The following is a 25,010-nucleotide window of genomic DNA, read 5'->3' as shown; positions in this document are numbered from 1 at the left end:
GGATGAATGTGCTTTGTTTAAATTACACACTTGTTTTGTTTCCTCTAAAGCCCATTTGGATTAAATTATTAAGGTTTATCTCTTTCTTGACAAGATGGAAATAAATAATAATTTGACCTAAAATAATGACATTCTTTTGGAATTTCTTTTTTCTTTGGAGATCAAGGATCAGCATAACTTAGGGAATTTTATGGCTTTCTAAATAATGTTTTGCATTACTTTGCAAGACACTCACTATTTTTCTTACACTTGAATAGCCTGCCAATATTTATATATATTAGCCTCATCAAGTTTTGAGCAGGAGACTCGGCAGGCTTAACTCATATTTCCTTGAATCAGAATCTTCATTTTTTTTTCTTTCTGGTTTATTTCCCCCAACCACTGAGTCTCTTTTTATCACTAAAGTCTGCCTTTTCTGAGACTCAGCACTCAGCATCCTTCTCTTCGGCAAGCTGCAAACTTTCCAGAAGGAGAACCCACTCCAAGATGTGCTGAGAGCACACGCAGAAGAATACAGATATTATATTTCATCTGTGTGTGAATCTCACACACAAGTCAGTGTTGCTTTAGCTTCTTATTGTTCTTGTTTATCCTTTTCCTCTTTGTGTTTTATTGCTTTATTGCTTGTTTTAGGCTTTAGCTTGTGCTGCTTCCTTCCGTCGGTCAATCAGCAGTTCCACGACATGTTTGATGTTTTGATTCATTTGGATTTGTGATTTAGTGGTCTTGTTTACATCTTTGAATCACCATAACTGAGGCCACTAGTAAACACAAGGTGTTGCTGGAGAGAAAATAGTACCGTTACACAGCAGGCATGGCAGAAGGAACATTTATAGACTTAACATTAAAAACACAACATATTTAAACTTAATTCTGCATGACTAGATTGAGTTCAGTTCAAAACAATACCTGTTGTTGTTGGATACCTCATTACTGGATTATCTCCCAACTCAAGCTGTTTTTTATCCCTTGTCTTGATTCTTGCAAAGAAAAAGGGAATAATTGCTGTTAAGTGCGGTAATAAGCCACAATTAACTTATTAAACGGCTACCATTCATGTTTGATTCATTCGTTGTCTTTTTTGACTTAAAGGTTTTAGACTTCCAGTGTCTTTCTTTAAGAGAAAGAGACCCTTTTTCTATGCACAGCTTTTTGTACGAGTTGTTTCTCTGTGTCAGAGGTAAACTGTTTTGGGTGGATCGTGAAATCCGACAGGTTAGACAAGAAGTAGTAGTGCTTGCATAAAGTACACAGCAAGGAGTGTTGAGGCCCCCCGGGCTGCAGAGCGCTGGGGTTCATCTAACTGATCATTGAACAAAGTGACAACCAAAATTTTGTCAATGTTAGTTTTTTTTTTGTTTTTGCTAACCTGACGCACCAAGTCTTGCATGTGTTGGTTTTATAAAACGACGTGACGGCTTAAGCTTCCGTTGAACAGGTTTAACGGTAACTTAGTTTTCCAATTTCTACCCAACATATTTCTCATTCAGACCTCTAAATCTAGAAATAAGCATTCTTTATGAACTTAACATCTAGAAACTTGTACACAATGAATTGAAATTTGACACGAAGAGCAAGAATGTGTGTATTCAGAGTAGAGAGGAAGTGGCTACATTCTCAGGCCTAGACTCATCAAGAAGAGAGGTCTGTGGGGTGACAAGTTACTTTTTTTTCTCTTTTAGGTCAAGCTTAGTCACGTCATTGCAATTAAATTTGCTTAAACATTTGTCACTCTTTGCTCTCTATCATTAAATGCATCTGAAAACAGCTCCAGTAGTTCCTCCTTCTGTTTCTACATACTGAACACATGCATTTTTTTAAAAATTGTGCAACTTCAGTTCAAGGCCTTCCAGCAATGTTTATTGCTGGAAGGTTTGGCTCTTGTAAGCATTCCTTCAGACTTAAATTTAAGCAGCACGAGGGAGGTTAAAGTCCAGCGGATAATTTGGTGTCTCTATCATTGTGTAGAGAGACAAATATGTACAACATTTTAACCTTTTCACTTAAAACATGTTACAGCCATAAACTCCAATGTGCTTTATTTGAAATTTTATGATAAAACATGTTCACCGTTGTAAACTGGAAAGAGACATGACGCATTGTAGGAAATGTAGGAACTTTCTCGGGGGTCAAATGTTTTATTTTATTTTATTAAACTTGATTTAATAATGAGGGTCCATCTGAAAATATGAGTTTATGGGGGTGGGAGTTCATAAGTTTCTTACGTCTTCCTACTCCTTTTCAACCATGTTGAGATTAAATAATGTGGTACAGTATACTAAAATTATGTTTGAAATAAATAAATAAATGAATGTGACCAAATTCAACTTTCAGGCCTGAATGTGACGAGGTTGAGTTATTTTTCATTGAAGAATATGCAGTAATGTGCAAAGTTGGTAGAGACACAGTCTGAAACAACACCACTTTCAGCTGTAATTGTTGCAAAATGGTTCTGTGGAGTATTAGATTATGGATGCCGAGTACAAATACATGGAACACTTTTTTTTTTATTGTCAAAAAAAACCTACCTGTTCTAGATTGTGACCTGCATAGTTTATACTGTAGAGCTCTGCACAGCTGCACTATACTGAATAGACTGAGTTTTGATGTTTTTTATGAGTCTATATGAGGAGCACTGTTTATATACCATCATGAAAACAGAATTCTCATATTTGGTTTTGGGATTTCTACACACTCTGTTTGCAGATATTCTGCCTTTAACTTGTCATTGCATGGAAATAGTGTTTTTCTGCAGCACCTTATAGCCGGATACTTCTTAACATCCTGTTAATACATTCCAGGTTGTGTGTGCACAGCTGGGAACAACTTGGCTTAAATGTTTCTTTTCTTCACCTTGTATTGGTCATGTGCGTTGCAGTAGAGTCAAGTGGAAAGTTGCCCTGGAAATTGGCCTTTACTGCAAGCTTTATATGATGGTTCCTGTGTTGTACTTGTCTGCTCTGTAGTCTGTAATATCAGTGATGAAGAGCTGGTTTGTTTTGGTATTTCTATGAAGTAAATTGAGTCTTTTTGAAGACTGAAGCTTGCATATGGCACTATTTTTTTTTTAACCCTAGCCTCATTAAGATGTTTTCAACACATCAGTGACTAATAGTCTTCTTTTTAGGTTTTGTAAAAAACCACAAGCCAAATCAGTTGATTACCAGTGTGTCTGCTGCAATAAGCAAGCAATTAAGTCAAGTCCATCTGCATAGCACGTTTCAGCAACAAGCCAGTTCAAAGTACTTTACATCATAAAAACATCATACAGTCATCAGTTATGAAATGAGTAATAAACATTACATTTTGTCAAATCCCATCATCAAAATCATCTAGTAAATACACATCAACACACAAATGAGTTTCTCTAGATCTTGCTACAATATTAGTCCTTTAATCCTGGAAATGTTCTTCAGGGGATAGAAGGCTGACTTTGTAACCGTCTTTATGTGGCTGTGAAGGCTCAGGTCAGAGTCCATCAATTGGGCCTGATCTCTAGTTTCTAGTTGTAATAACGGATGCTGTGACTCTAGATTGTTTCTTTTTAGGTCCAAAAATAATAACTCCGGTTTTGTTTCTGTTCAGCTGGAGAAAGTTTTGGCACATCCACACATTTATCTGTTCTAATAATCTGTTTAGTGCTTGGATGGATTTGAAGTAACCTGGTGGCATTGTAACGTAGAGCGTAGTTATGGTAACTAATCCCATTTCTTGTTATAACCTGAGCTAGTGGGAGCACATAGATATCTAAATAGGATGGCTCCCAGGGTTGAACTTCTGTCCGCTTCAAAGAAATTACCTATTGGCACAAAGAAATCCCTGTTCTTTATGTAAGATTCGAACCAGTTAAGCACTGGACCGGAGAGTCCGACCCAACTCTCCAGTCGTTTTAGTAATATGTTGTGGTCAACAGTGTCAAATGCTGCACTGAGGTCCAACAGAACCAACACTGTGGTTCTTCTACAGTCTGTGTTTATATGGATGTCATTGAACACTTTGACCAGGGCAGCCTGAGTACTGTGGTCGGCCCGGAAACCAGACTGGAAGATGTTAAAGCTGTTGGTCATTGTTAAAAAGCTACTTATCTTTTGAAACAGCTTTTTTCAATAACTTTGCTGATTAATTGAAGGTGTATCGCATGATAAATTAAAGTGGGTTCAATAATTTTCTTTATTTTATTTATTTTATTTTTTTTGTGCAATTTTGTTTAGAGATTTCATAATCCATTTTAATTATGGTTTTGGTTGTGTGTCATTTTTATTTTTGTTTTGTTTGTTTTTGATTGTTGTATTTCAGATGTTTAAAATATCTTCCAGTTCCAGTGTGAAGTTTTCTGTACAAAATGAAATTTATCGGTCTTTGAGAGTCTGAACTTTCATTATTATGCCAATTTCACCATATTACTTGCAAATTATCTCAAAACGACAATATTATCATTTATAGCAATAATTATGGGGACAATTTATCATCTAGCTAAATTTATTATTGTGACAGACCTAGTTTATATACTTACTGAATTATTTTTGTTTGTTACAATTGCTCGTTTTGTTTTTTGCCCTTTGAGATCTAAATATATTAATAAAATCTATTGCTGTTTATTATAATTTTCATGCAGTCCAATTATTTGTCAGGTTTAAGTATAATAATTTTTTTTTTGTTTTTTTTTTATATCTTTGTTTTCAGGAGATGACTTTTCCATCATTCAGCAGGAAATCTTCATGGTGAAGGAATGCAAGCACCACAACATTGTGGCCTACTTTGGGAGCTACCTCTGGTAAGAGCCAGCTGAAAATAACCCTGCTTTTGTCTTTTTTGTCTTTTAATCCAGACTTTTCTGCTCTCTCCCAGTCAGTCCACGGTGAAACATTTACAAAATGTAAACACCACCGTTTCTCTTTTTAATTTTTCAACCAACCGCCACACGAATACACATTGTGTATTTAATTACTTCATTACACTAAAGCGTGAAACTATGACTCAAGGGTTTCAGCCTAACTTCAGTGCCCGGGTGCCGCTTTTATGTTTTACAGGGGTCCGTTTTTTTATTTTTTTATTTAGGCTTTTTATCTTTTGAGGAAGTAGACTCGGTCCGCCCAAAACTGCCTCAGAGTTCCAGCAGGTTTAACTGGATTTGAAGGCTCTGAACTCTTTTTTTATATGGCTGTTAGCTCAAGCGCACAGGTTGCAGCGCAGCAGGTATGTCTTGTGTAGTCTTGCCGCACAGAGCTCAGCTGGGTACAGTGGAACAATAATGACCAGCCCCACCATGCATTAATGACAGGAACTACATTTTTGTGTGGCAACATTCAAGGTTATGTTTAATGTAATAACTCGACTTGTTTGCACACCAAGCAAAAAAGGTGTGAAAAAGTAGCACTGCAAATGGAGATCTGGTTCTAGCCAGAATTATGTCTTCTGCTTCAACAATCATGCCGTTTTCGTTGTTACTTTCATCCCATCAATTAGATTCTGTATTAAACATCTGGTACCAGGCTAGGCATCCTCTTTACTTGGTAATGACAGCAAGTTTAAGAAAACAACTGTAAGAAAAGTTTAGAAAGAAACCGCCTGGTCCTGCTTTGGTCAATTTCCCAAAGCAAATTGACCAACTTTGGTTTGGCAGTCATACAAATTTCTCATATTGAAAACGGCAAACTTCAGTGTGTTTTTGCAAGATTTTTTGTTGTAATAAAACAGATAGTAGTTCATAACTGTGAAGGAGGTAAGAACAAATGAACAGAAGGGAATGCATGCAAATAATAACGTCACTTGAGGAATCTCATAGGAAGTCCTATATGCAGGTTCCCACAAGCGATGTGGGAGAAAACAGAAAACATGTAACAGAAAGTGCTCAGGTCATATTAGTCCAAATTAAATTATTTGGCATATATGTAAAAAAATTTGGTAGAAGATTAGGAATCATGACACACAATCTCCATGGTTGCAGCATAAAAATGTGAGGATCCTTTAGCTCTGCACGGCCAGGGCTTTGGATACGAATACATATGAGCTTTGTTTTGTATCTTAACTGACCTACAAAGCGTATCCCACAGTACATGTTTGATCTTATTGTTTATCTGATTTTTCTTTTTTTGTTTGTTTGTCTCCTAAAGTCGAGAAAAACTTTGGATATGTATGGAATACTGTGGTGGAGGATCCCTGCAGGACATTTATCATGGTGAGCTGATTCATTCTGTTTCTGAAAAGTCTTCTTTTTGAGATCTACTGTTTGAACTCTACAAGAACTGAATGAGCTTGTGTTTTTACAGTCACAGGGCCTCTATCAGAGCTCCAGATTGCATATGTCTGCAGAGAAACCTTGCAGGTATTATTCCAAATTAGGAACGCAAGTTATACATTATTGTGCATTCTTAGTTTTTTGTCCTTATCGATCAACTCATGATTAATCGACAAGGGGCATTTTCTTGATAACCTGAGTCTTCTCTGGAATCAAGAGGGCTGTCTATCTTTCTGTAGCATAAAGGGTTAAATTTTTTGTATGCTGAATTTAAAAAAAATCTCAAGCTATAAAGGTGAAACTTCAGGAGTTTGTTGAGTTTTTATATTTCAAACAAAACCGCATAAAATGTATCTTGCATCCCACACTGGACTCCGTTTGGACCGTTTCTCTTTCCTGTTCTTTCATGGCCCTGCCATCTTTGTTTCTGTATCAACTGGTTCCACTTAATAATGACCACTGGTGCCCTATTATGAATGGCAACCAAACTACAAGACTATAAGAAGGTCTAAGCAAACGTTATTAGTTGATCGATTTGAACTAATTTTAATCTCATAAACTATTATTGACAATTAATTGTAAGTTGGTTGGTTATTTGTTTGCATTCCTAATCCAAATGCATTTCATTAATATTGCAGTGTATTATTGTGTCTAGTCAACTTTTAGCTGAATATTATTTCTTTTACAGGGCTTGGGGTACCTGCACATAAAGGGCAAGATGCACCGTGATATCAAGGTATTATTACTTTCATCTTGTTGCCTTCTAATATTAAGGTAACACTTGTGTAAGTGGGTAAGATTTATAGACGCTGCAGTACTAGTGTAAATATCTGCAAATGCATTAGTTGTTTCTGAAGCAGTCCAGTTTCCTGAAACTCTTTAACACCCCCCACCGCAGCAGAGGTGCGAATTTAAAAGGATATGGGCCGGTCCAGCTGCAGTTTTAGGTTTCAGTTTGTGCTCTATTGTGCGTTGTGCATGCTCAAAACGCTGTAGCCTCACTCCTATGTGTTATCAAAAAGGTCAGGGCTGTGCCTATTATCTTTTCTCAGCTCTATGCAGCAAGCGCTTCCTGTTTCCTCTACTCTCACCACAGGATGCTACCACAGAGTCTGTCAGTCACAGCCAACATAAACAATGCTAAAAGCTGCGATGGCGATGTAATTTTATTAGAAGTTAGACCAGATATAGTCGATTCAATCAGAGCAGTTGCCGAGACATGCCACCTTGTTATGAAACCCCTAACACCAAGCTTTTTTGGGATTCGCCAACAGGGTGCAAACATACTCCTAACAGACAATGGAGATGTGAAGTTGGGTAAGAAACTCATCACCAAATTAGTGTTGCTTAGAGTTTAAAGTCAGTTGTTGTTTTATGTGCATGACATGATCTGAAAAACTCTACCAAATTTTTGTTGCAGCTGACTTTGGAGTTGCTGCCAAAATAACAGCTACCATTGCAAAAAGGAAGTCCTTCATTGGTACACCTTATTGGTAAGTGTAACTCCTGTAAGTGCGGCGATACCAGGGGCGAGGTACGCTTCATATCCCGTCTTTTCTTTGTTCAGGATGGCTCCTGAGGTTGCAGCGGTAGAGAAGAACGGCGGATACAACCAGCTGTGTGACATCTGGGCTGTTGGCATCACATCCATCGAGCTGGCGGAGCTGCAGCCTCCGATGTTTGATCTGCATCCGATGAGGTATGTCGCACCCGTAGCAGCCACCGGTCAAACCTTCCTCATGTGATTCTCGGTCCGCTTCCTGCTTTTGTTTTTCCTCGAGGGTTTTATCACGTCTTGGTGACTTGTGCGGTTATCCTGTTAAAACAAAGTATGCTTAGGTTATGAATAGAACATGATGTATGTCGTTTCACTAATTTTGGGACACCTTCCTTTTGACTCATTGCTTTGTTTTATCCAGGGCTTTGTTTTTGATGTCCAAGAGCAATTTCCAGCCTCCTAAGCTAAAAGACAAAAACAAATGGTGAGTATCTGGGAACAATGCATGTTCTGTCAGTATGATTGACACTTAGGGTAATTTGTTTCAAGCAAGGATCTTTTTTCATACAGGTCTGCTGCTTTCCATAATTTTATTAAAGTCTCTCTCACAAAGAACCCAAAGAAGCGGCCCACCGCAGAGAAACTTCTACTGGTACGTCTTTGTTTTTGGATGGGTAAAAACAGTATATATGCTTGTTTGACTAACTGAGATCATTATAGTGGAAAAATGTATTCCTTTTTAGAACTTGAACCCAGTCAGAAGAGAAGGTTTTCACCGGTTCTGTTAATGCTGCAATAGAACTTCACAACCTGAAAAAGAGCTTTTGTTGGATTTGATTTACGTTTTGTTCTTTAGGGTCTTTTAGAGAACTACCGGTATATATTAGCTTTTCATTGTTTAGGTTTTTGTTTATATTACACGGTTCCCTAAAAAATACTCTTCTGTCATCCCACAATAACGGCCTCTAAGAATACCTGTTCCTGCTATGTAGTTTTGGAGTTTTCTTTTATGTGGTGATGATTCTGGACAGTAGTGAAAGTGATGCTAAAAAAACTAGCATTCTCAACTGCTAATCTTAAAAACAATGTCTTTCTTCCTGCTTATTTTGCCAGCATGTGTATGTGGCTCAAACTGGGCTAACGAGGAGGCTTGCTGTTGATCTGCTTGATAAGATGAATAACCCAGACAACCACCAAAATTACAGCGAAGTGGACGATGATGACCTTGAGGTAACGTGGATTTTGTCTCATGTGCACTTCACTTTTTCAAATTTTGTCATATTAAAACCACAAACTTACATTCGAATGTTTTATTAGTTATTTATGTGATAGGTGAACCCAAATCAATACATAATTGTGAAGTGGCCTACTTACAAAACACAATTTATGGTGGTAAATACTTAACTTTACTTTAAATACACCATCCCCGTGGTGAAACATGGTGCTGACGGCATCATGTTTTGGGGATGTATTTTATTAGCAGGAATTATTTATATCATTGTACATTCATGTGTCAGAAAGGGCCAACCAAAGTCTATCTACATCCAGTTAACAGCCTAAATTAAATTAGACTTGTTAAAAATGAACTTTCTCTGTGCTGTGTTGTAAAAGTAGGTACATTTTTAGACCCCATAGCATATGCAGCTGAAACCTCAGCAACATGTGGAAGTTTGTGGTTGCAGCATTACAGAATGTAAACAAGTTAAAGGAGTATTAGTACTTTTTGCAAGGCAGCCTAGCTTTGATTGTTTTAGATGCAGTGATAAATCTAAATGTATTGGCAGATTTGATAACACTTTATTTGAAGGGGTGTGCATAAGACTGACATGACACCTGATATGAACATGAAGAAGTCTATGAATGTCTATAACTCGTGAAATGTCATTCGGTAAATGGACACACTATTAATGCAAAGTTAATACACTTAACATTTAGTTGTTAAATGTAACATTTAATGCAACATTTAAGTTGCATTAAATGTTACATTAAAAATGTAAACTTTGCATTATTTGGTCAATAATGACACTTTTCATTAAAAGTTCTATTAACATTTATATAAAAAGACCATTACAATTGTCAACTTTGCATTAATAGTGTAATTATTTACCAAATCACACTTCACGACAACAGTCATGAACATTCATTAACACTCCTTCATGTTCATGACAGGTGTTATGTTTTTGACAGTGTCATGTCAGTGTTATGCACACCCGGTCAAATAAAGTGCTACCATGTATTTTCTTTCCAAGTATCTTTCAAGTTCAACTTTATTTGTGTAGGACATTTCAGCAACAAGGCAGTTAAAGGTGCTTTACATAATATAAAACACAAAAATACAGTCATAGAATGCACAGTCTTTGCAAAAACAGATAGTTCCTGCTGTAATTTCTGCACCTTTAAGGCCCCCTGACTTATTGAATCTCCCCAGTGACATTATTATTATTCCAAATGGGGTCTACATCACATCTTTGTGCCAGCCAAAGAGGTGGTACCAGCACCATTTAAGAGGCCATTGTGGCTTTTCTCACACTGACAGCAGCAGCACTGTCTTAGCCATGGCAAAGGAAAAAAGAATTACCCAAAGGCTATTGACTACAAGCAATGGAGCTTGTAACAAACAGCCAGCCTCTGGGATGCATATTAATGCGGTGATCCCCAAGAAACGCAGTTCTCAGCAGTGCATGACTGACTGGCAAAGTTTCCAAATTATTTCTTGAGATTATTTCAAAAGAAAATGTCACAACCATCCCAAGTGACTCAAGTTGGTACAGTTTCACTATTGCATCATTTTGAAGATGCTTGCTGCTTTAATATCTCGTTTGTAATGTTTTCCAGCCCGTCCCTGTAGTCCGACACACCATCCGTTCCACCAACAAACATCCTAAAGTGGAGAGGACGCGCTCCGAGATCGACTGTAAGTGCACACACACACACAAAGCCAAACTCCGCCCGCTCCGGGTCGTGCGTCTGTGACATCACCAGTTATTGTGACAGTCAGCCCAGTGAGTTTTCCGACAGTCATCCCACTAATCTCGTGGCAGCGCTTGGCATGTTTCCAAACCACTATTTCTAGTAGTGTGTAGGGCTGGTTATTGTTCAGAATCTCTCAATTCAATTTTGATTCTTTGGGTCACAGTTTGATTCAATGTCAAATCAATTCTTTTGAACAATCTCAATTTCCACAAGAGAAGGACAATTGTTTTCGTTTACATACTTTTGATTTCAATTTTAATGTAGTGCTGTCTTTAGAGATGCGCTGATCCAATATTAATATCTGTTCTGGTCTTGATATTGAAAAACATTATAAATCGGGTAAGACGATGTACCCGATCCATAAGGGCGGATCTATTCCGTCTAATTCTATGCCTTGTGTTTTATTATGTATTTTACATTTAGATGTATTTTACATCTAAATCTATATTTAAATGTTCTAATTCCACTTTCTGAACTATTTGAAAGGAGGCTTGTTGCAGTTTATGCTTCATGTTTGACCAAGACAGTTTGTTTTTGTTGGTTTCTTTATTATTTATTTTAAATTGGCTGTTCTACTCAAGATCAAATTAATTTAAAGTTGTGATGTTTTTATACGTCTAACCAAGATTCTGAAGCTGTAAAGCGTGTTGTACTATTGCACAGTTATCAAATGCATTTGTAATTCAGTACATTTATGTATGTTAAAAGAGAAGCATTTTAAGCATCGTTTTTCTGTATCGCATTGGCATTGCAATACTAAACCTCAGACATCGGTATCAGAAGTGAAAAAAGTGTCATGTTCTAACTTTTGTACTCCATATTGAGCACAGGTGTTATTGTGTTACTGTTTTATTTTCAGGTATATGCATAAAAAAATGTTTATGTATAGACTGATGAAGTAATGTATACCACCACAGCTGCTAATATGGGCAGGAAAAATTTAAAATAAGTAGTACATAAAGTTATTAATAGGTACTTCAATGAATTATTTGTAGGCTTCTTATTACTAAATCAAAGTATTTAAAACGATATGGAACAGAATCAAATTGTGACCCAAAGAATCAAGATTGACTCTTAACAATACCCAGCTGTGATTGTGTTAGAGCTCGTCTGAAAGGTCATGAAGGTCACTAGTAGAATTCAGTTTCAGATACACCAAAGTGAGCTGGCGATCCAGTTTAATAGAGCCATCTTAATGTTTCCACACCCTTCAGGGAACTTGTTGCATTGTTGTAGAAAAGGTAGAACCCTGTGTTGTGTCTCGATCGTCAGCAGGTCGCAGCCATTAATCACGTCATGGGTGTCTGACACTGGCGAAGCTGTCTGATGTCACACTTGTTTGTCAGCATTCATACCTTCACTGCCTTTAGTGCGATCATTCATACTAGATCTGCTGTTTTATCTCTTTGTCTGATTATTATCTGACCTTCCCTCCTTCACAAAGCAAACAGTGGAACAGGCCTTGACCGTCCAGTCTCGAGTCCTAGTGACTCTGAGGGAAACAGGGGGGATGCAGGTTAGTGGCAGTGCAGTGAGACAGTGTGTTTTAGTTCCCAAACTTGTACTGTATTAAAAAAAATGACATGCCAGAGCTTTAGGTTTGAAATTCATGTGACACTTGAGATGAGTTTTCTGCATGGAGCGGTTGCCTAAAGTGGCTATAGCTTGATGAAAAATCAGTGATGCGGGTCTGTGACGTCTCTATTCTTGTCACACTGGCGAATCTACTATAAATTTAGAGATGACTAATAAGGTGCTGACATGGAAGTTAAGTTTTTACTCATGTGAAAACCTGATCCCTCTGCTTTGCTTGAAAGCTTTTATCTGTAGCTTTGTTGGGTATCACCTCACTTCTGTGTTTTTAAAATACCTGCAGCTCTTCCACATGATCAGCCTCAAAGGGGGAAACATTTGAAAATCTTTGCTCTGAAAGGTTAAATACAAAGTTCCTTTGTTAGCTGGAAGCTGATTATGTATTGGCAGGTATTGCAGAACTTTTTTTTCCCCACCCAAGAAAACATTGCATTTATTCTGGACTCTAAAGCAGCCTCTCTTACTGGATTAGATGTTTGATGCAAAGTGACCCAGAACCCAAACTAAGAGGATTTCTTTCAAAAAATATTTATTGTTTCAACATTTCCAATATGAACAGATCCTCTTTGTGTTTAGACCCCAAACTACACTGCAAAAACATAAAGTCTTTCCAAGTATTTTTTTGGCCTACTTTCTAGTTCGAATGTCAAGACAAAACTAACTTGCAAATAACATTTTATCAAGATATAGGAGCTTGGTTTAAGTGAATAATTTCTTAATATTGATAAAAAAGTACTACTTCCACTGGCAGATTATTTCCCTTTCTGGGAAATAATCCTGCTAAAAGTAAAATTATCTGCCAGTGGAACTTCCACTGCAATTTTAAGGAATTACTTCCTTAAAAAAGCTCAGATATTTTGTGATAAGGTTTCATCCAAGTTAGTTTTGTCTTATTTCAAGTTCACTGAGATATTTGCTCTAGAAACTAGACCAAAAACATGTGGAAAGATTTTGTGTTTTTGCAGTGCAAAGCTTTAGTCCACACAGCTGCTCCTCGAACCACCAGAAGCAGTATTTCGATTTGTTCCTGCCCGGGGTTTTTCTTTTTTGTTCATTATGTTCTCTGTGGTTATCAAAGCACCTGTTTACAACGCACTGGAGACTTGTTGGTAATATTTGCATGCCTTGAGTGTTGATGCCCTCTACTGTTAAAGGTGAGAAAAAGGAAACCCAACTGAAGACGATGTTTTTCCATTCGCAGTTGACAAGGTCCAATTTCAGGCGCCTCTTCTCCCAAAGGAAACAGAAGCTCATTCTGAAATGGTAATAAATGTGGTTTGCTAGTTAAAATCAATTTGTTTTATTTATTTATTTTTTAATTACTTGGTAATTCTTTTGGAAACATAAAGGTAAGCCAAAATTTCTTCATACCCCTAACAAAACTTGCATAATAAAGCCAGCAATATTAGAAATTACAGGCATCGTCTAAATATATTGTTTACAAAGCAACCTTTTTGGGGGGGAAAAGTTTTTATCTAAAATTAAACAGAACATGTCAGTAAGTATTTATTGTCAAAGGTTTTTGTTGGCAATACAAGGCAGTAAAGTTCTTCTTATGACTGCTGAATAACAGCTTTTTCCATGTTTTTTGTATGTTTCCACTCCCTCCAAAGCGCTAGTATTAGTTCTAGTCAGAAAAAACAAGTTGGCAAAATTAAGATTATTTCAGCTCTAAATCATTAATAGTTAAATCACGAATAATTTTGGCATTAATTTTATGCATTTTGAAAACAGAGTCCTGTCTGAACGCATGCTTGCCTCTCCACAGGATGTGAATAAAGATAATGACTTCCCTTCCCCATGGAGCCCTTTTGCAGATGGAGGAATAACAACCAGGTACTCTATGGAAACTGTTGTCATGGAAACTGCTCGTATTTACTCTCCGCCTCACTCACTACTTGGCTTTCATGATATAATGCACCTTTGAGACTAATTGGCATTAATGGATCAAACGCATGATTGATTTCTTGCTATATTTCTTCTCCACTAAATTGTCTTGTTTTATAATACTAACTTGCTTTAGTCACTGTGGTTTAATGCTGGTAGTTTTCACTCTCCCTGTCTGGAGTTCAGGATGTCACATTGGTCTTTTAAACTCCTTCTCACTTGTCTGTGTACTTTGACTTTTTGTTTATTTCCCCTCCACTTTTCTCTGTCCTCTTTTTGCCTGTCTCTGACCGTTGTTGTCCTTCGAAGGAGCCTTCTCAAAAGCGTTGAGGATGAATTGTTTCAACGGTAACACTAACAGCTGTCCTACCTTACACTAGCCACGTCATGCTTTGCTCTGTCACTTCGCTGTTTTTCTTTGCATTTGCCTTAAACAGTCAACTCCCACAACTTTCATCCTTGTAGCATGTGTGGTGTGATGGTAGAGTGCGTGATGCTGTGTCCCGTGTTGATATGGGAGTTTGCTGTTAGATTAAGGTTACAGTGTCTTGCAAAAGTTCTCACATCCTTAAACTTTTTCACGTTTTGTCATGTTACAACCCCAAACTTTAAGAGATACACAAAGTATTGCATCTTTGGAAAGTCACAGGGCAATTAAGCTGTTTTAAAATTTATAAATCGAAATTTTAAAGAGTTTGAGTTTATATTCATTCCTCTTCAAATCAATACATTTGGTTTATATTGATAAGTCACACATAGGTGGACTGTTGCTTTATTTTTTTTATAAAACGCAACAGAGGCAAATTCACACCACAGTTAACAGAATTAAAACAATATAATAAAATAAAAAATCATGCATCTCCCTCAAGCAGGGGCTATCGAAGTTTTTTATTTATTTTCAGTTTGTGAATCAAGTCATTTTGACTTAGCCTCTTACACTCATGTCAAATTTTAGTATTAGGTTTTCCAAATATTCAAAAGATAATAATTGGCATAATATGTACATATTATATTACCTGATACTTCGTCTTGATGCATCACATAAAATGACAACACACTGAAAAGGTTTAAGTGGTACAAACACTTTTTCAGGGCAATCTCGAATAAATCTTTTTCAGTTTATTTCAGATTAGGATTATTGTCTTTAAATCAAGGACAAGTTATAGTGTAACTCTTTTTTTACTTCTCCCTTTTGTGTAAAGAATAGATTTAGGAGAACTATGTTCAATCAGAGCCTGTAGATTTACCCACTTTACACTGATTCTTTTTGTACCTATCATCCACAGTGGACACATCGCCCATCTGGAAGATGCCTTTGAAGAAGTTGAGTTGTAAGTCATGTGCATAAATGTTTGCATACATTCATGAGAAAAACATTAATTTCTGTATTGATCTTTTTGTCCAAAAATGTATTTCAGGTCAACACTTAAACCAGGCGTACCTCCTCCTCTGCCCCCTAAGGTCAGACAGTATTCTTTCTGTCGTTCTCCAGTTTGTACTGTGACAAGACTCAAACGTTTTGCTGGAGTTTCTTTTGCTTGTTTGTTTGTTTCCTTAGCCGCGAATAAGCAGCCCGGCGGAGGAGCTAGGACTGAACGAGGAGAGGTCGCTGACAGTTCGTCGGTTCCCGAACTCAGAAAACGGCCCCAGCCAGGCCGCCCGCAGACAGAGCACACCTGAACAGAGCAACAAGGCGGAGCATTCATCGTCCGACTTCCTGTCAGCGAGTGTCAGCAGCCCTGGTGACTTATCTCACTCCTCTGATGCCGGTGAGTCTTTTTACTTCTTTGAAGGGGATGACTTGTGCTGTTTTTTTTTTTTTGTTTTTTTTCCCCCATCACTAGTATTCTTGAATTATTTTAGTCTCTAAATTCAAACTTCCTCTACTTTTACAAGCTCCAATTAAATGTGAATCTAAAGGTAAGGTAGACCAATTTGCTGTGATTGTAGGAATTACACACTAAATTGCTTACTGATAATGACTGACAACTCCATGCTCAAACCCTCGGTTAACTATCCTCTTTATGTGACAGATTATGATTCAGATGGAAGTGTGAATGGAGATGGTCCTACACCAACGCCACAGCACCGGAAGGAGAAAAAGGACTTCCCTGTGAGTTGAAAGATATTTTTGTGGAATAGTTCATCACAGCGTTTTAGCTCTGATCTGTAGTTTTATGACTAAAGACCATATTCGCTGCGTACTTTGGTTCTAACACTAATTTCTGAAAGTGAAAATTTAGTTTCTGAGAATATATTAAAGAAGTTGTGAAAAAGTTAATTATTGAAAACTCATGGTGTCGCACCCTAATCAGCTATTAACTTGAAAGACCTGTAATGGTTTTCTGAGCCTCTAAATGGTCTCAGTGTGGGTCAGAGGGACAGTCATTGGGAAGAATGCTGACAGGAGGAGGGGATAAGCTGGTTGTTCAGAGTACTGCATCCAATCATGTTTGTTGAAAGCTTAGTGGAAGGAAAAAGTGCAACAGGGCAAAGGAAGGTGCTTTACATCTCGAAAGAGACACCAGACCCAACAATGCCGATGACATTCAGGCTGCTGCCATAGCAACCTGGGTTTCTATTAACCGCAGCAGAATCACAGGTTGATATCCTCCATGCCACATTGTAGTAATGCAGTAATTTATGCAAAAAGAGCCCCAATCAAATACTGAGTGCATAGAAACGATTGTACTTTTCAGAAGCATCTCTGTTGATGTTTGGTAGCAGTTTAATTTTCTGAGAACTGTTGGATTTTCATTATCTGTAAGCCATAATCATCAGAGTGATAAAGGCTTAATATGTTTCACTTTGTGAAATGAGGAACAAAACATTTGAGCTTTTTCATGATTTTCTAAGTTTTGTAGATGTACCTGTTGGAGGCACGGTGTACTGTAAATATGGCTTCCAAACCCAACACTTTAATTTGAAAAACAGGTTTCTGGTTTGTGGCCGTTTTCTCTTCGTCTGGACTTGTGCAGAACATAAAAGATCGTGTTCCCTGTAGAACAGAACAATCGGTTGGCAAATAGTCCTGCAGCTCCTTCTGTTGTTGGCAGGTGCAGATTTCAGTCTCATTAATCTTGGAGAATCTAGTTTTTAATCTAGTTTTTGTAATGTCGCTTTGACATATTTTCTCCAATTATTGGTAACTGTCTTGACTGTAGTATGGTGCGTTTATATATTTATACAACTGTGGTTTTTTGTGCTCTTCTCCTGACTGATACTTTCCATTTTAGCCTCTCAAATAACTTGTATAGCTTAAGGATGCAAATGTCAAGAAAATTAGTGCTAAGCCAGATGAACTCAATTTCTGCTCCATCACATTTATAATTGTTGGCAGATGAGAACACACAAAGACCAAAACCCAAAAATAAATAAAGTATTCATTTACCGACGTGTGGAAATGATCTAAGCAGGCTATTCCAGGTTTATTTTTACTACTTACAGATTTGTCATAGGTCATTTGAATGTCATAGAACAGATGACCGATTATTTAAAGAGAGTCACAAAGTAACAGAAATTCAACATTTTAGCAGCCCTGTTGTCCTGTTGCTTGCACTAAAAGTTTCTCCGTGTGTGTGTTGTTTTATTTAAAAAAAAAAATCAGATCCAGTGCCTCACAAGCTGGTCGTGCTTCAAAACTATTCACATTGTTCATTTAACGCCTCATTCGCTGAGACCAGAGCTAAATTATGGCTTAGACTCGTCTTGACTCGTCTGCAGCAGTTTTGTTATCTTATTGTTCTTGTTTTCTCTGCTTCTACTTAGAAACCAGCAATAAACGGTCTGCCACCCACTCCTAAAGTACTGGTGAGTCAATCATCTTCATTGTCCCTCACCGTCTCTGCTCAGCCGTTCCGGCCTGGTTTTGTGGACGCTGTTATTAAACTCTCGCTGGAATTGCTGCTGCACATTCTGCAGATATTTGGGGTCCGAATAGCTTTCTGCTTTGTGGTTCGGCTCCACTATGGCTCATTAATTCCTCGCTGACATTTTGGCGCTTCGCTGCAGCGGATGCCGCCTGTTTTCAGCTGGACGGTTTTCTGTTGCAGATGGGAGCCTGTTTCTCTAAAGTGTTCGATGGCTGCCCGTTGAAAATCAACTGTGCCACATCATGGATTCACCCAGACACCAAAGGTAAACACGATGCAGCACATTCTGTTGATTTCAGGAGTTTTATGCTTTAACTAAACTTCATTGCTCTTGTTTTAGATCAGTACCTCATCTTTGGAACAGAGGACGGCATCTACACGCTAAATCTTAACGAGCTGCATGAAGCAACAATGGAGCAGGTAACATCAGCTAAAATCCAACTCGAAGACATCTTTTGTTCAGTTTTTAAATTAAATTAGTTTCCTACTAACTTCTCAGTTTTGACACTGTTTTGTTAGTAGTGATTATTCATACTATACCCAAAAAAACTTCTCCTAAGTTATCATCTTTTGCTTTGCATTATTTGATGGCTCTGTTTAGCAGGATGTAAAACTGTGCTGATGTGATTTCCATGAATTGGAAAGTAGCAGAGTGTGCGATTAGGATCTAAATGTTTCCAGATGACTCTGTTCAAAACAAGTATCTGGAAGGAGTAGCTGGAAACCCAATCTGGAGACGATCCACTAAGACGAGATGGTTTTCTGTTACAGCTTAGGGTTTTAACTTGACCATGTAAACACGTTTATTTATGTCCTTAAAAAAATGATACCCAATGTTAACAATTTCAAATATTTTGCAATAAAGAATTAACTTTAATTCTGCCCTACTATAAAGCCTGTAAAAGTATTCATACCTTGTTTTGTCACAACCACAAACGTCAGTGCTTGCTTTGTTTTTAATGGGATCTTGTGACAGATTATTTGTGGAAGGAAGTGCGTACTGTTGGTGTTCATTCATTTTTGTCTTTGTGCTCCACCAGCTCCGTTAACCAGTTCCAGAACCCCTGAGTGTAAATTACCTTGAGAAATAATGAGATTTGGTTATATATAAAAGCGGGCTTTAATGCCGAGAAATGATCAAATGTTACAAGCCATACATGTCATACAGATGGAACAGATACAGAGTTACATTCACCGTCCAGCGCTGGGGCCTCACTTAGCTCACCTTATGGATGAAGCCAAGTGAGGCAAAGACTGTAGCGCATGTTTAGCTTTTTATTCTTTTCTGCAATCTGTACCCTCCAAGGGTCGTCTAATCTGTTTCAGTCTGTGTATGTATGACTGGTGTCAGTCATGGTTGTGTAAGCTGTGGCGTGTGTTTGTCAGCAGATTAAAAAGTAGGCTAAAAGAGACAGAAAAATATAGAGTCTACAACAATACAGTGTATTTTTATTTTATGAATGAAAATCTGAATCCAGATCAACTCATGTTTTGTATCCATGCTGTAAACAAATATACTGCCACTATTTTGACACTGTGAGCATTTAGTTTTTACCATAATATTGTTTTTATTTATTTATTTTGCCAGAATGTTCCATTTTGGCCTCCAGTGAGCAGAGTATCTTCTTCCATATGTGTGGCGTTTTTTCTCCATGCCTTATTTTTTATTATCTTATGCTCTGATGCTTTTAAAACTAATCAATATCTCTGGTTGAATGTAAATGTTGATATTTGTAAACAGATCCTTTGACCCGATTTAAATTAAGGTTTTATTATTATTTTGTGGCTAAATACAGATGCCACTCCATCATGAAGATAGAGATTAGGATAGATTTGTGGATTGTATGTCTATTAATTAATTCTCCACCCAAACTGTGGCTCTCTGCCTCTTTGGCTGCTTCCCTAAAGGACGGCCATGTTTTTTTTATAGGTTTTAAGTTGTACTCTTTACATTGTGGGTGATGGATTAAACATTGTATATCATAAATGTCTACACTGTAATTGGTCTGGTCTAGTGAGAATTTCTTCTTACCCTTCTCCTTTAGAGCTAATGCTAAACTCTGCACATTTCACACTCATTTTTGTCTCCGTTTTTTGTTGCTAGCTCTTCCCAAGGAAGTGTACGTGGCTGTATGTTATCAACAACAACCTGATGTCTTTGTCCGGTAAGCAGAGAACCCATCACTCCTACTTCCCTGCCCTCTGTTATAACCATCCGCGTCTTTGTTCTGTGTTATCTGGCTGCACCTGAAGGCATCACAGTCACTCCGTATGCGCAGCCTTAAGATATCTGTTCCTGCTGTTTGCCATAAGGGTCACTATTGCAGCTGCTGTGGTACAGTAGAAGTGACTCACATCCTTCCACCCTGTTGTTTTTGTGAAGAATGAATGTATTTAAGCTCTTTTTGTTATTCGTTTACAATCTCACCCTATCAGTGCAACCAAGTCTAGCTTGTTTTTTAGCATATACAGTACAGACCAAAAGTTTGGACACACCTTCTCAATGAATTCAGTTAGAAAGTGTGTCCAAACTTTTGGTCTGTATTGAGTACGGACCAAAAGTTTGGACACACAGTTGTGTCCAAACTTTTGGTCTGTACTGTATGTGCCATGTTTGATGAGAAACCTTAAATGAGCTTTCATTTGAAACCAAACTGTCTTTCCTAAGAGCCGATCCTTTGCTCGGTTTAACAATCGAGGATGAGATTACATAGAGTTAGGTCTACTTGCGGTTTTACCTTTAGCAGTTTGCGCCTGGGTATACTTAACCTCTGTTCTCTTCTCCTCTTCCCTTGGACTCTGTCCATCCTCCTATCGCCTGGCTTGATTTGATATTCTACTAACTGGCTTCATCAGAAGGTAATCATGCTTCACATCATCATCAACGTCATCAACACTGCTGGTTTTGCCCTCTGTTCACGTCTAACCTTCTTTATGTGTAAAGACAGTTTGTTAGGATGATGAATAATTCATGTTGGAATTAAAAGTTTGTTTACTTCCTGACATGTTTGGCTTTTGCTGTGAAGTTAACAGGTGGATTTCTTTTGTGTGTGTTTTAGGAAGATCCTTCCAGCTGTACTCTCACAATCTGATTGGGCTGTTTGAGCAGCTGAAGAAGCCCGGCCTCGCAGCTCAGTTTCAGACGCACCGTTTCCCAGACAAGATTCTGCCGAGGTGAGATGGTTTCACCTTCATGGTGGCCGTTGTAGAACTGGAAATGTCAAACATTCCCACTTCCCTGATCTTCTTATTGTTTTTGTCACCTGACCTCCTGAAACCTTTGCTCACCGCAATGTTTAACGGTTTTTCTTCTCAGGCGCTTCGCCCTGACAACCAAGATCCCTGACACAAAAGGTTGTCACAAATGCTGCATTGGTGAGTGGCTGTTTCTTACCAACTCGTCAGTCATAGTGTTTCTATAGATTACAACCATTTCCAAACAACTCTCTACTTTTCAGATTTTACTTCAGCATTTAAAAGTGTCTTGTTTATGAAAGGTCCTATGAAAACATGTCTTATGTAGCATAGTACCGTCTTTCTTTCAATATCACAGTGAGAAACCCGTATACAGGCCACAAGTACTTGTGTGGAGCTCTTCAGTCTGGCATTGTCCTTCTGCAGTGGTACGAGCCCATGCAGAGGTTTATGCTCATCAAGGTCAGTTATTATCTTCCTCCCACAGTTAAAATCTATCTTTCACTTTCATTTACACTTAAAAATAACATTAATTTTTGATTATTTTAATCACGTGGCATGTGAGCAGGTGTAAATATTTATCACAGGACTTTGTATCGAGGCTCAACTCAACCGATTCTTCATCTGCTAAATGTCGGAAGGATTTCTAAGAACCTGTAATTGCCAAACTAATCCTGAGTCCGATCCTGTGTTTTTGTTTTTTTCTCCGGCGTAGCACTTTGAGTTCCCCGTTCCCAGTCCGCTCAAAGTGTTTGAGATGCTGGTGGTCCCAGAACAAGAGTATCCGCTGGTGTGTGTCGCCATCAGCAAGGGCACAGAGCAGGGCCAGGTGGTCCACTTTGAGACCATCAACCTGAACTCTTGTTCCTCCTGGTTCACAGAGGGAACAAGTAAGTCAGATGTTACCTTTTGGCTTGTTGTCATCATTTTATATCTATATGTTTAGTGTGATAGGCTCAACACGCACAATTTCTGTCACACTACAATTGTGTGAATCGATGTTTGTTGAATTTGACTGTGTTCTGTTGGGATACTGGGATAGGATTTCCACTACATCTCAGATATTAAAATAGTTAGTATATACTGTAAATAGTGTTAAATTTCTATTTATTTCATTATTCTCTACTTTGGGCTGGGCAATAAATAAAATCTTTGGAAAATCTAGATTTTTTTTTTACTAGAATATAGTTGCGGTTACAGTGTCACCAGAATAAAGTTGTAATTTTATGACAACTCCAAAATGAAAAATATCAAAAAATTTAAATGAGGAACACTGAGCATTTTGTGAAGTTATACTTTGATATAAGTTTTACAAAGGAAATCATTTTGGATTTCTTTATGATTCTAGAAGCTATTTTTCCTCATTAAAATGAAAATTTTCTCTTAATTTTAATATATTCTGGTAAAATTGCATCTGTATTCTGCTAATATTATGCCTATAGTCGTAATTAAACAAAAATTCTCATAGCCTGACCATAACACTGATACATCTCACAAAAGAGACTATTGAAATAAAAACCATCTTTTGAAAATATTTTGTCATTTGTAATTTCTTTTTTAGAAAATAAAGCAAGAAAAAGAATTTATTAAGATCAGATCTGGTATGAAAAGATCACCCAGCTCTATGACTATTACATAATTTCTTGTTGTTTTTTATTTTCTAACTATGTTTGAAATCAACTAATAAACCAAACAAACTAAAATTGGATATTTATTTACGTTCCCATTTTGCCTTTCCAGCTGAACAGCAAGTGGATGCGATCCATGTCACACAGCTGGAGAGAGACACTGTGTTGGTGTGCTTAGACCGTGAGTAGAATACATTTTATAGTTACTGTGTTTTAATTGCCTTTCCCCCCCCCAAAGATTAGATTCATATGTACGAATGTAACGGTAGGTTTCAAAAAATGTTTTTCCTAGAAAATGTAAAGATCGTCAATCTTCAGGGCAAACTGAAGTCCAACAAGAAACTGGCTTCTGAGCTCAGCTTTGACTTCTGCATCGGAGCCGTCGGTAAGATTTCAGTCTGCCTTCACACCAGTGGAAACCATTCACATTCTCGCAGCCATATTGAATGTTGAGGTTGGTGACTGATACGTGGCTCCAGCTGCTGTTGTTTTTCTCGTCTTGGACCTTTAAAATTTTAGTCGAAACCCTTTTTTGGGTGGTTTTATTGGGGTTTGTCATGTCCCCTATGTCTCGTTGGCTTCCTCGAGTTATGTCTGTTTGTGAGTTAACTCGTGCTCGTTTATTGCAGTGTGCCTTCATGACAGCGTCCTGGCCTTCTGGAAGCATGGCATGCAGGGAAAGAGCTTCAAGTCCAATGAGGTAATACTACTAAGGCTGGGTGAAACCATTTAAGAATCCATAAAGATAAGCAGATTTAGCATGGTTGCTTTAGTTTATCATCTTCCTTTTTTCCCCACTCATTTACTAATTATATTAGGAAATATGATTTTTTTTTTTTTTTTTTTTTTACCAAACCCAATTTCTAGCTTTCTTTTCTTAAAAAGATGTTACAGATGACAAATGAAAATATTTTTCAAAACCTGACTTTTACTTCTGTGAGTTGACCTGAATTCAAAGTCCAAAAAATAGCTGCAAGATGGTAGGATGAAAACCTAAGGTGGACAAAAATGCAGATTTTTCATAAAAATCAACTTACCGCTCGGCTCTGTTAGGAATGTAAAACTAACATTAGTCAACATTTTTATTTCTGAATTCTGTCCCGTTCGCTGGAAAAATTAAGAAGCATCTCTTTGTCTCAACAGTCGAGCCTTCGGGTCTCGTTCATTTCTACGTTGAAACTTGCCGTCGCCGATCCCTAGCCGTTTGCTCTCAGGTGGAGCCGGACAAAGTGTCTTTGTGTCCAGCCGAAGTAATGAATTTGCTCTCCTTTTCACGGAGGGCTTCGGTGTGAACCGGATCACGAGTCAAGCAAAACCGCACAATAAGAGTTCAAGAGATCACAGGGAGGTGAAGCGTCGTTTTTATGAAAGCGGATACGGCGGCAGGGGCCACCCGTAGGAACGCCGCCTGTGTCGGCGCTGGCCCTGGAGCAGTCAGCTGAAACAAAAAGGTCTTTTCTAAGTGTGTGCCCGGCCCAACTCTGCAGTTCTCCCATAGGAAGGATTTTAAGAACGTCAGCAGCCATGTAAAATTCATGTTCGCTCATAAACACAACCTGTCACACAACGGGGAGCGGCACTAAATAATTCAGCCTTTGTCTCGTTATGATTCTTCTCATAAGACATTAAAGTCGGGTGGGGGTCAGGCCTGGCGATCCACGCCGGTCTCGGGTGGATGCTCCTCCGAACACCCAAGACCTTGTAGTTGTTTGAGACTTAAACAGATCAGGTCTCTCCCCGGGCCAAGGGTTTACACCTCGCAGGTGTCGCCCATCCACTATCTCACATTTGTCAACAAGTATTCATGACATGTTAGCAACTGAGACTTTTGAAAGGCTTCTTGTGTTTTTTGCTCTGAACCTTACAATTGGTTTGCCTGGGAATGCGAAGTGGTGGCACCCGTTCTTGGTAAACAAAGGGTTAAAAAAAAAGAAGACATAAACTCTCCTTAAACTTGTGGTGTTTGATCCACTTGTTGTGTACAGACTCTGCTGCAATGACAGGAGAAAACTTTTTTCTTTCATGAAGCGAACACTCCAGGTTGGCTTGGTATGAAGTAGTGAATGAAAATGTGGACAAATCCTCAATAACCAAACTAAAACTAACATTTATTTTATGCTAAATCA

The 25,010-nt window shown here is 38.0% G+C and overlaps 1 protein-coding gene across 5 annotated transcripts in view; it reads left to right on the top strand.

Annotated features, from left to right (window-relative positions):
• Window positions 1–25,010, top strand: part of map4k5 (mitogen-activated protein kinase kinase kinase kinase 5) — a 38,592-nt gene that overhangs the window by 9,348 nt on the left and 4,234 nt on the right. Inside the window, exons 4-34 of one of the 5 annotated variants that reach the window (XM_023352955.1) lie at window positions 4,684–4,774; window positions 6,114–6,178; window positions 6,270–6,325; window positions 6,927–6,974; window positions 7,513–7,555; window positions 7,659–7,731; window positions 7,806–7,937; window positions 8,158–8,220; window positions 8,307–8,388; window positions 8,850–8,966; window positions 10,572–10,650; window positions 12,154–12,225; window positions 13,504–13,565; window positions 14,071–14,138; window positions 14,499–14,537; window positions 15,476–15,520; window positions 15,608–15,650; window positions 15,748–15,958; window positions 16,223–16,302; window positions 17,958–17,999; window positions 18,242–18,326; window positions 18,402–18,481; window positions 20,166–20,226; window positions 20,918–20,920; window positions 21,121–21,235; window positions 21,378–21,436; window positions 21,615–21,718; window positions 21,972–22,146; window positions 22,997–23,065; window positions 23,177–23,269; window positions 23,514–23,584. In XM_023352955.1, the coding sequence (XP_023208723.1) occupies window positions 4,684–4,774; window positions 6,114–6,178; window positions 6,270–6,325; window positions 6,927–6,974; window positions 7,513–7,555; window positions 7,659–7,731; window positions 7,806–7,937; window positions 8,158–8,220; window positions 8,307–8,388; window positions 8,850–8,966; window positions 10,572–10,650; window positions 12,154–12,225; window positions 13,504–13,565; window positions 14,071–14,138; window positions 14,499–14,537; window positions 15,476–15,520; window positions 15,608–15,650; window positions 15,748–15,958; window positions 16,223–16,302; window positions 17,958–17,999; window positions 18,242–18,326; window positions 18,402–18,481; window positions 20,166–20,226; window positions 20,918–20,920; window positions 21,121–21,235; window positions 21,378–21,436; window positions 21,615–21,718; window positions 21,972–22,146; window positions 22,997–23,065; window positions 23,177–23,269; window positions 23,514–23,584 (2,426 nt within the window). The remainder of the gene's footprint in view (window positions 1–4,683; window positions 4,775–6,113; window positions 6,179–6,269; window positions 6,326–6,926; window positions 6,975–7,512; window positions 7,556–7,658; window positions 7,732–7,805; window positions 7,938–8,157; window positions 8,221–8,306; window positions 8,389–8,849; window positions 8,967–10,571; window positions 10,651–12,153; window positions 12,226–13,503; window positions 13,566–14,070; window positions 14,139–14,498; window positions 14,538–15,475; window positions 15,521–15,607; window positions 15,651–15,747; window positions 15,959–16,222; window positions 16,303–17,957; window positions 18,000–18,241; window positions 18,327–18,401; window positions 18,482–20,165; window positions 20,227–20,917; window positions 20,921–21,120; window positions 21,236–21,377; window positions 21,437–21,614; window positions 21,719–21,971; window positions 22,147–22,996; window positions 23,066–23,176; window positions 23,270–23,513; window positions 23,585–25,010) is intronic. The other 4 variants (XM_023352956.1, XM_023352958.1, XM_023352957.1 and 1 more) reach the window with 4 other exon arrangements.

This window comes from Xiphophorus maculatus, chromosome 19 (genome assembly GCF_002775205.1).
Source record: "Xiphophorus maculatus strain JP 163 A chromosome 19, X_maculatus-5.0-male, whole genome shotgun sequence".
NCBI lineage: Eukaryota > Metazoa > Chordata > Actinopteri > Cyprinodontiformes > Poeciliidae > Xiphophorus > Xiphophorus maculatus.
Note: the sequence above shows the minus strand (reverse complement) of the source record. Positions and strands in the feature narration are given on the sequence as shown.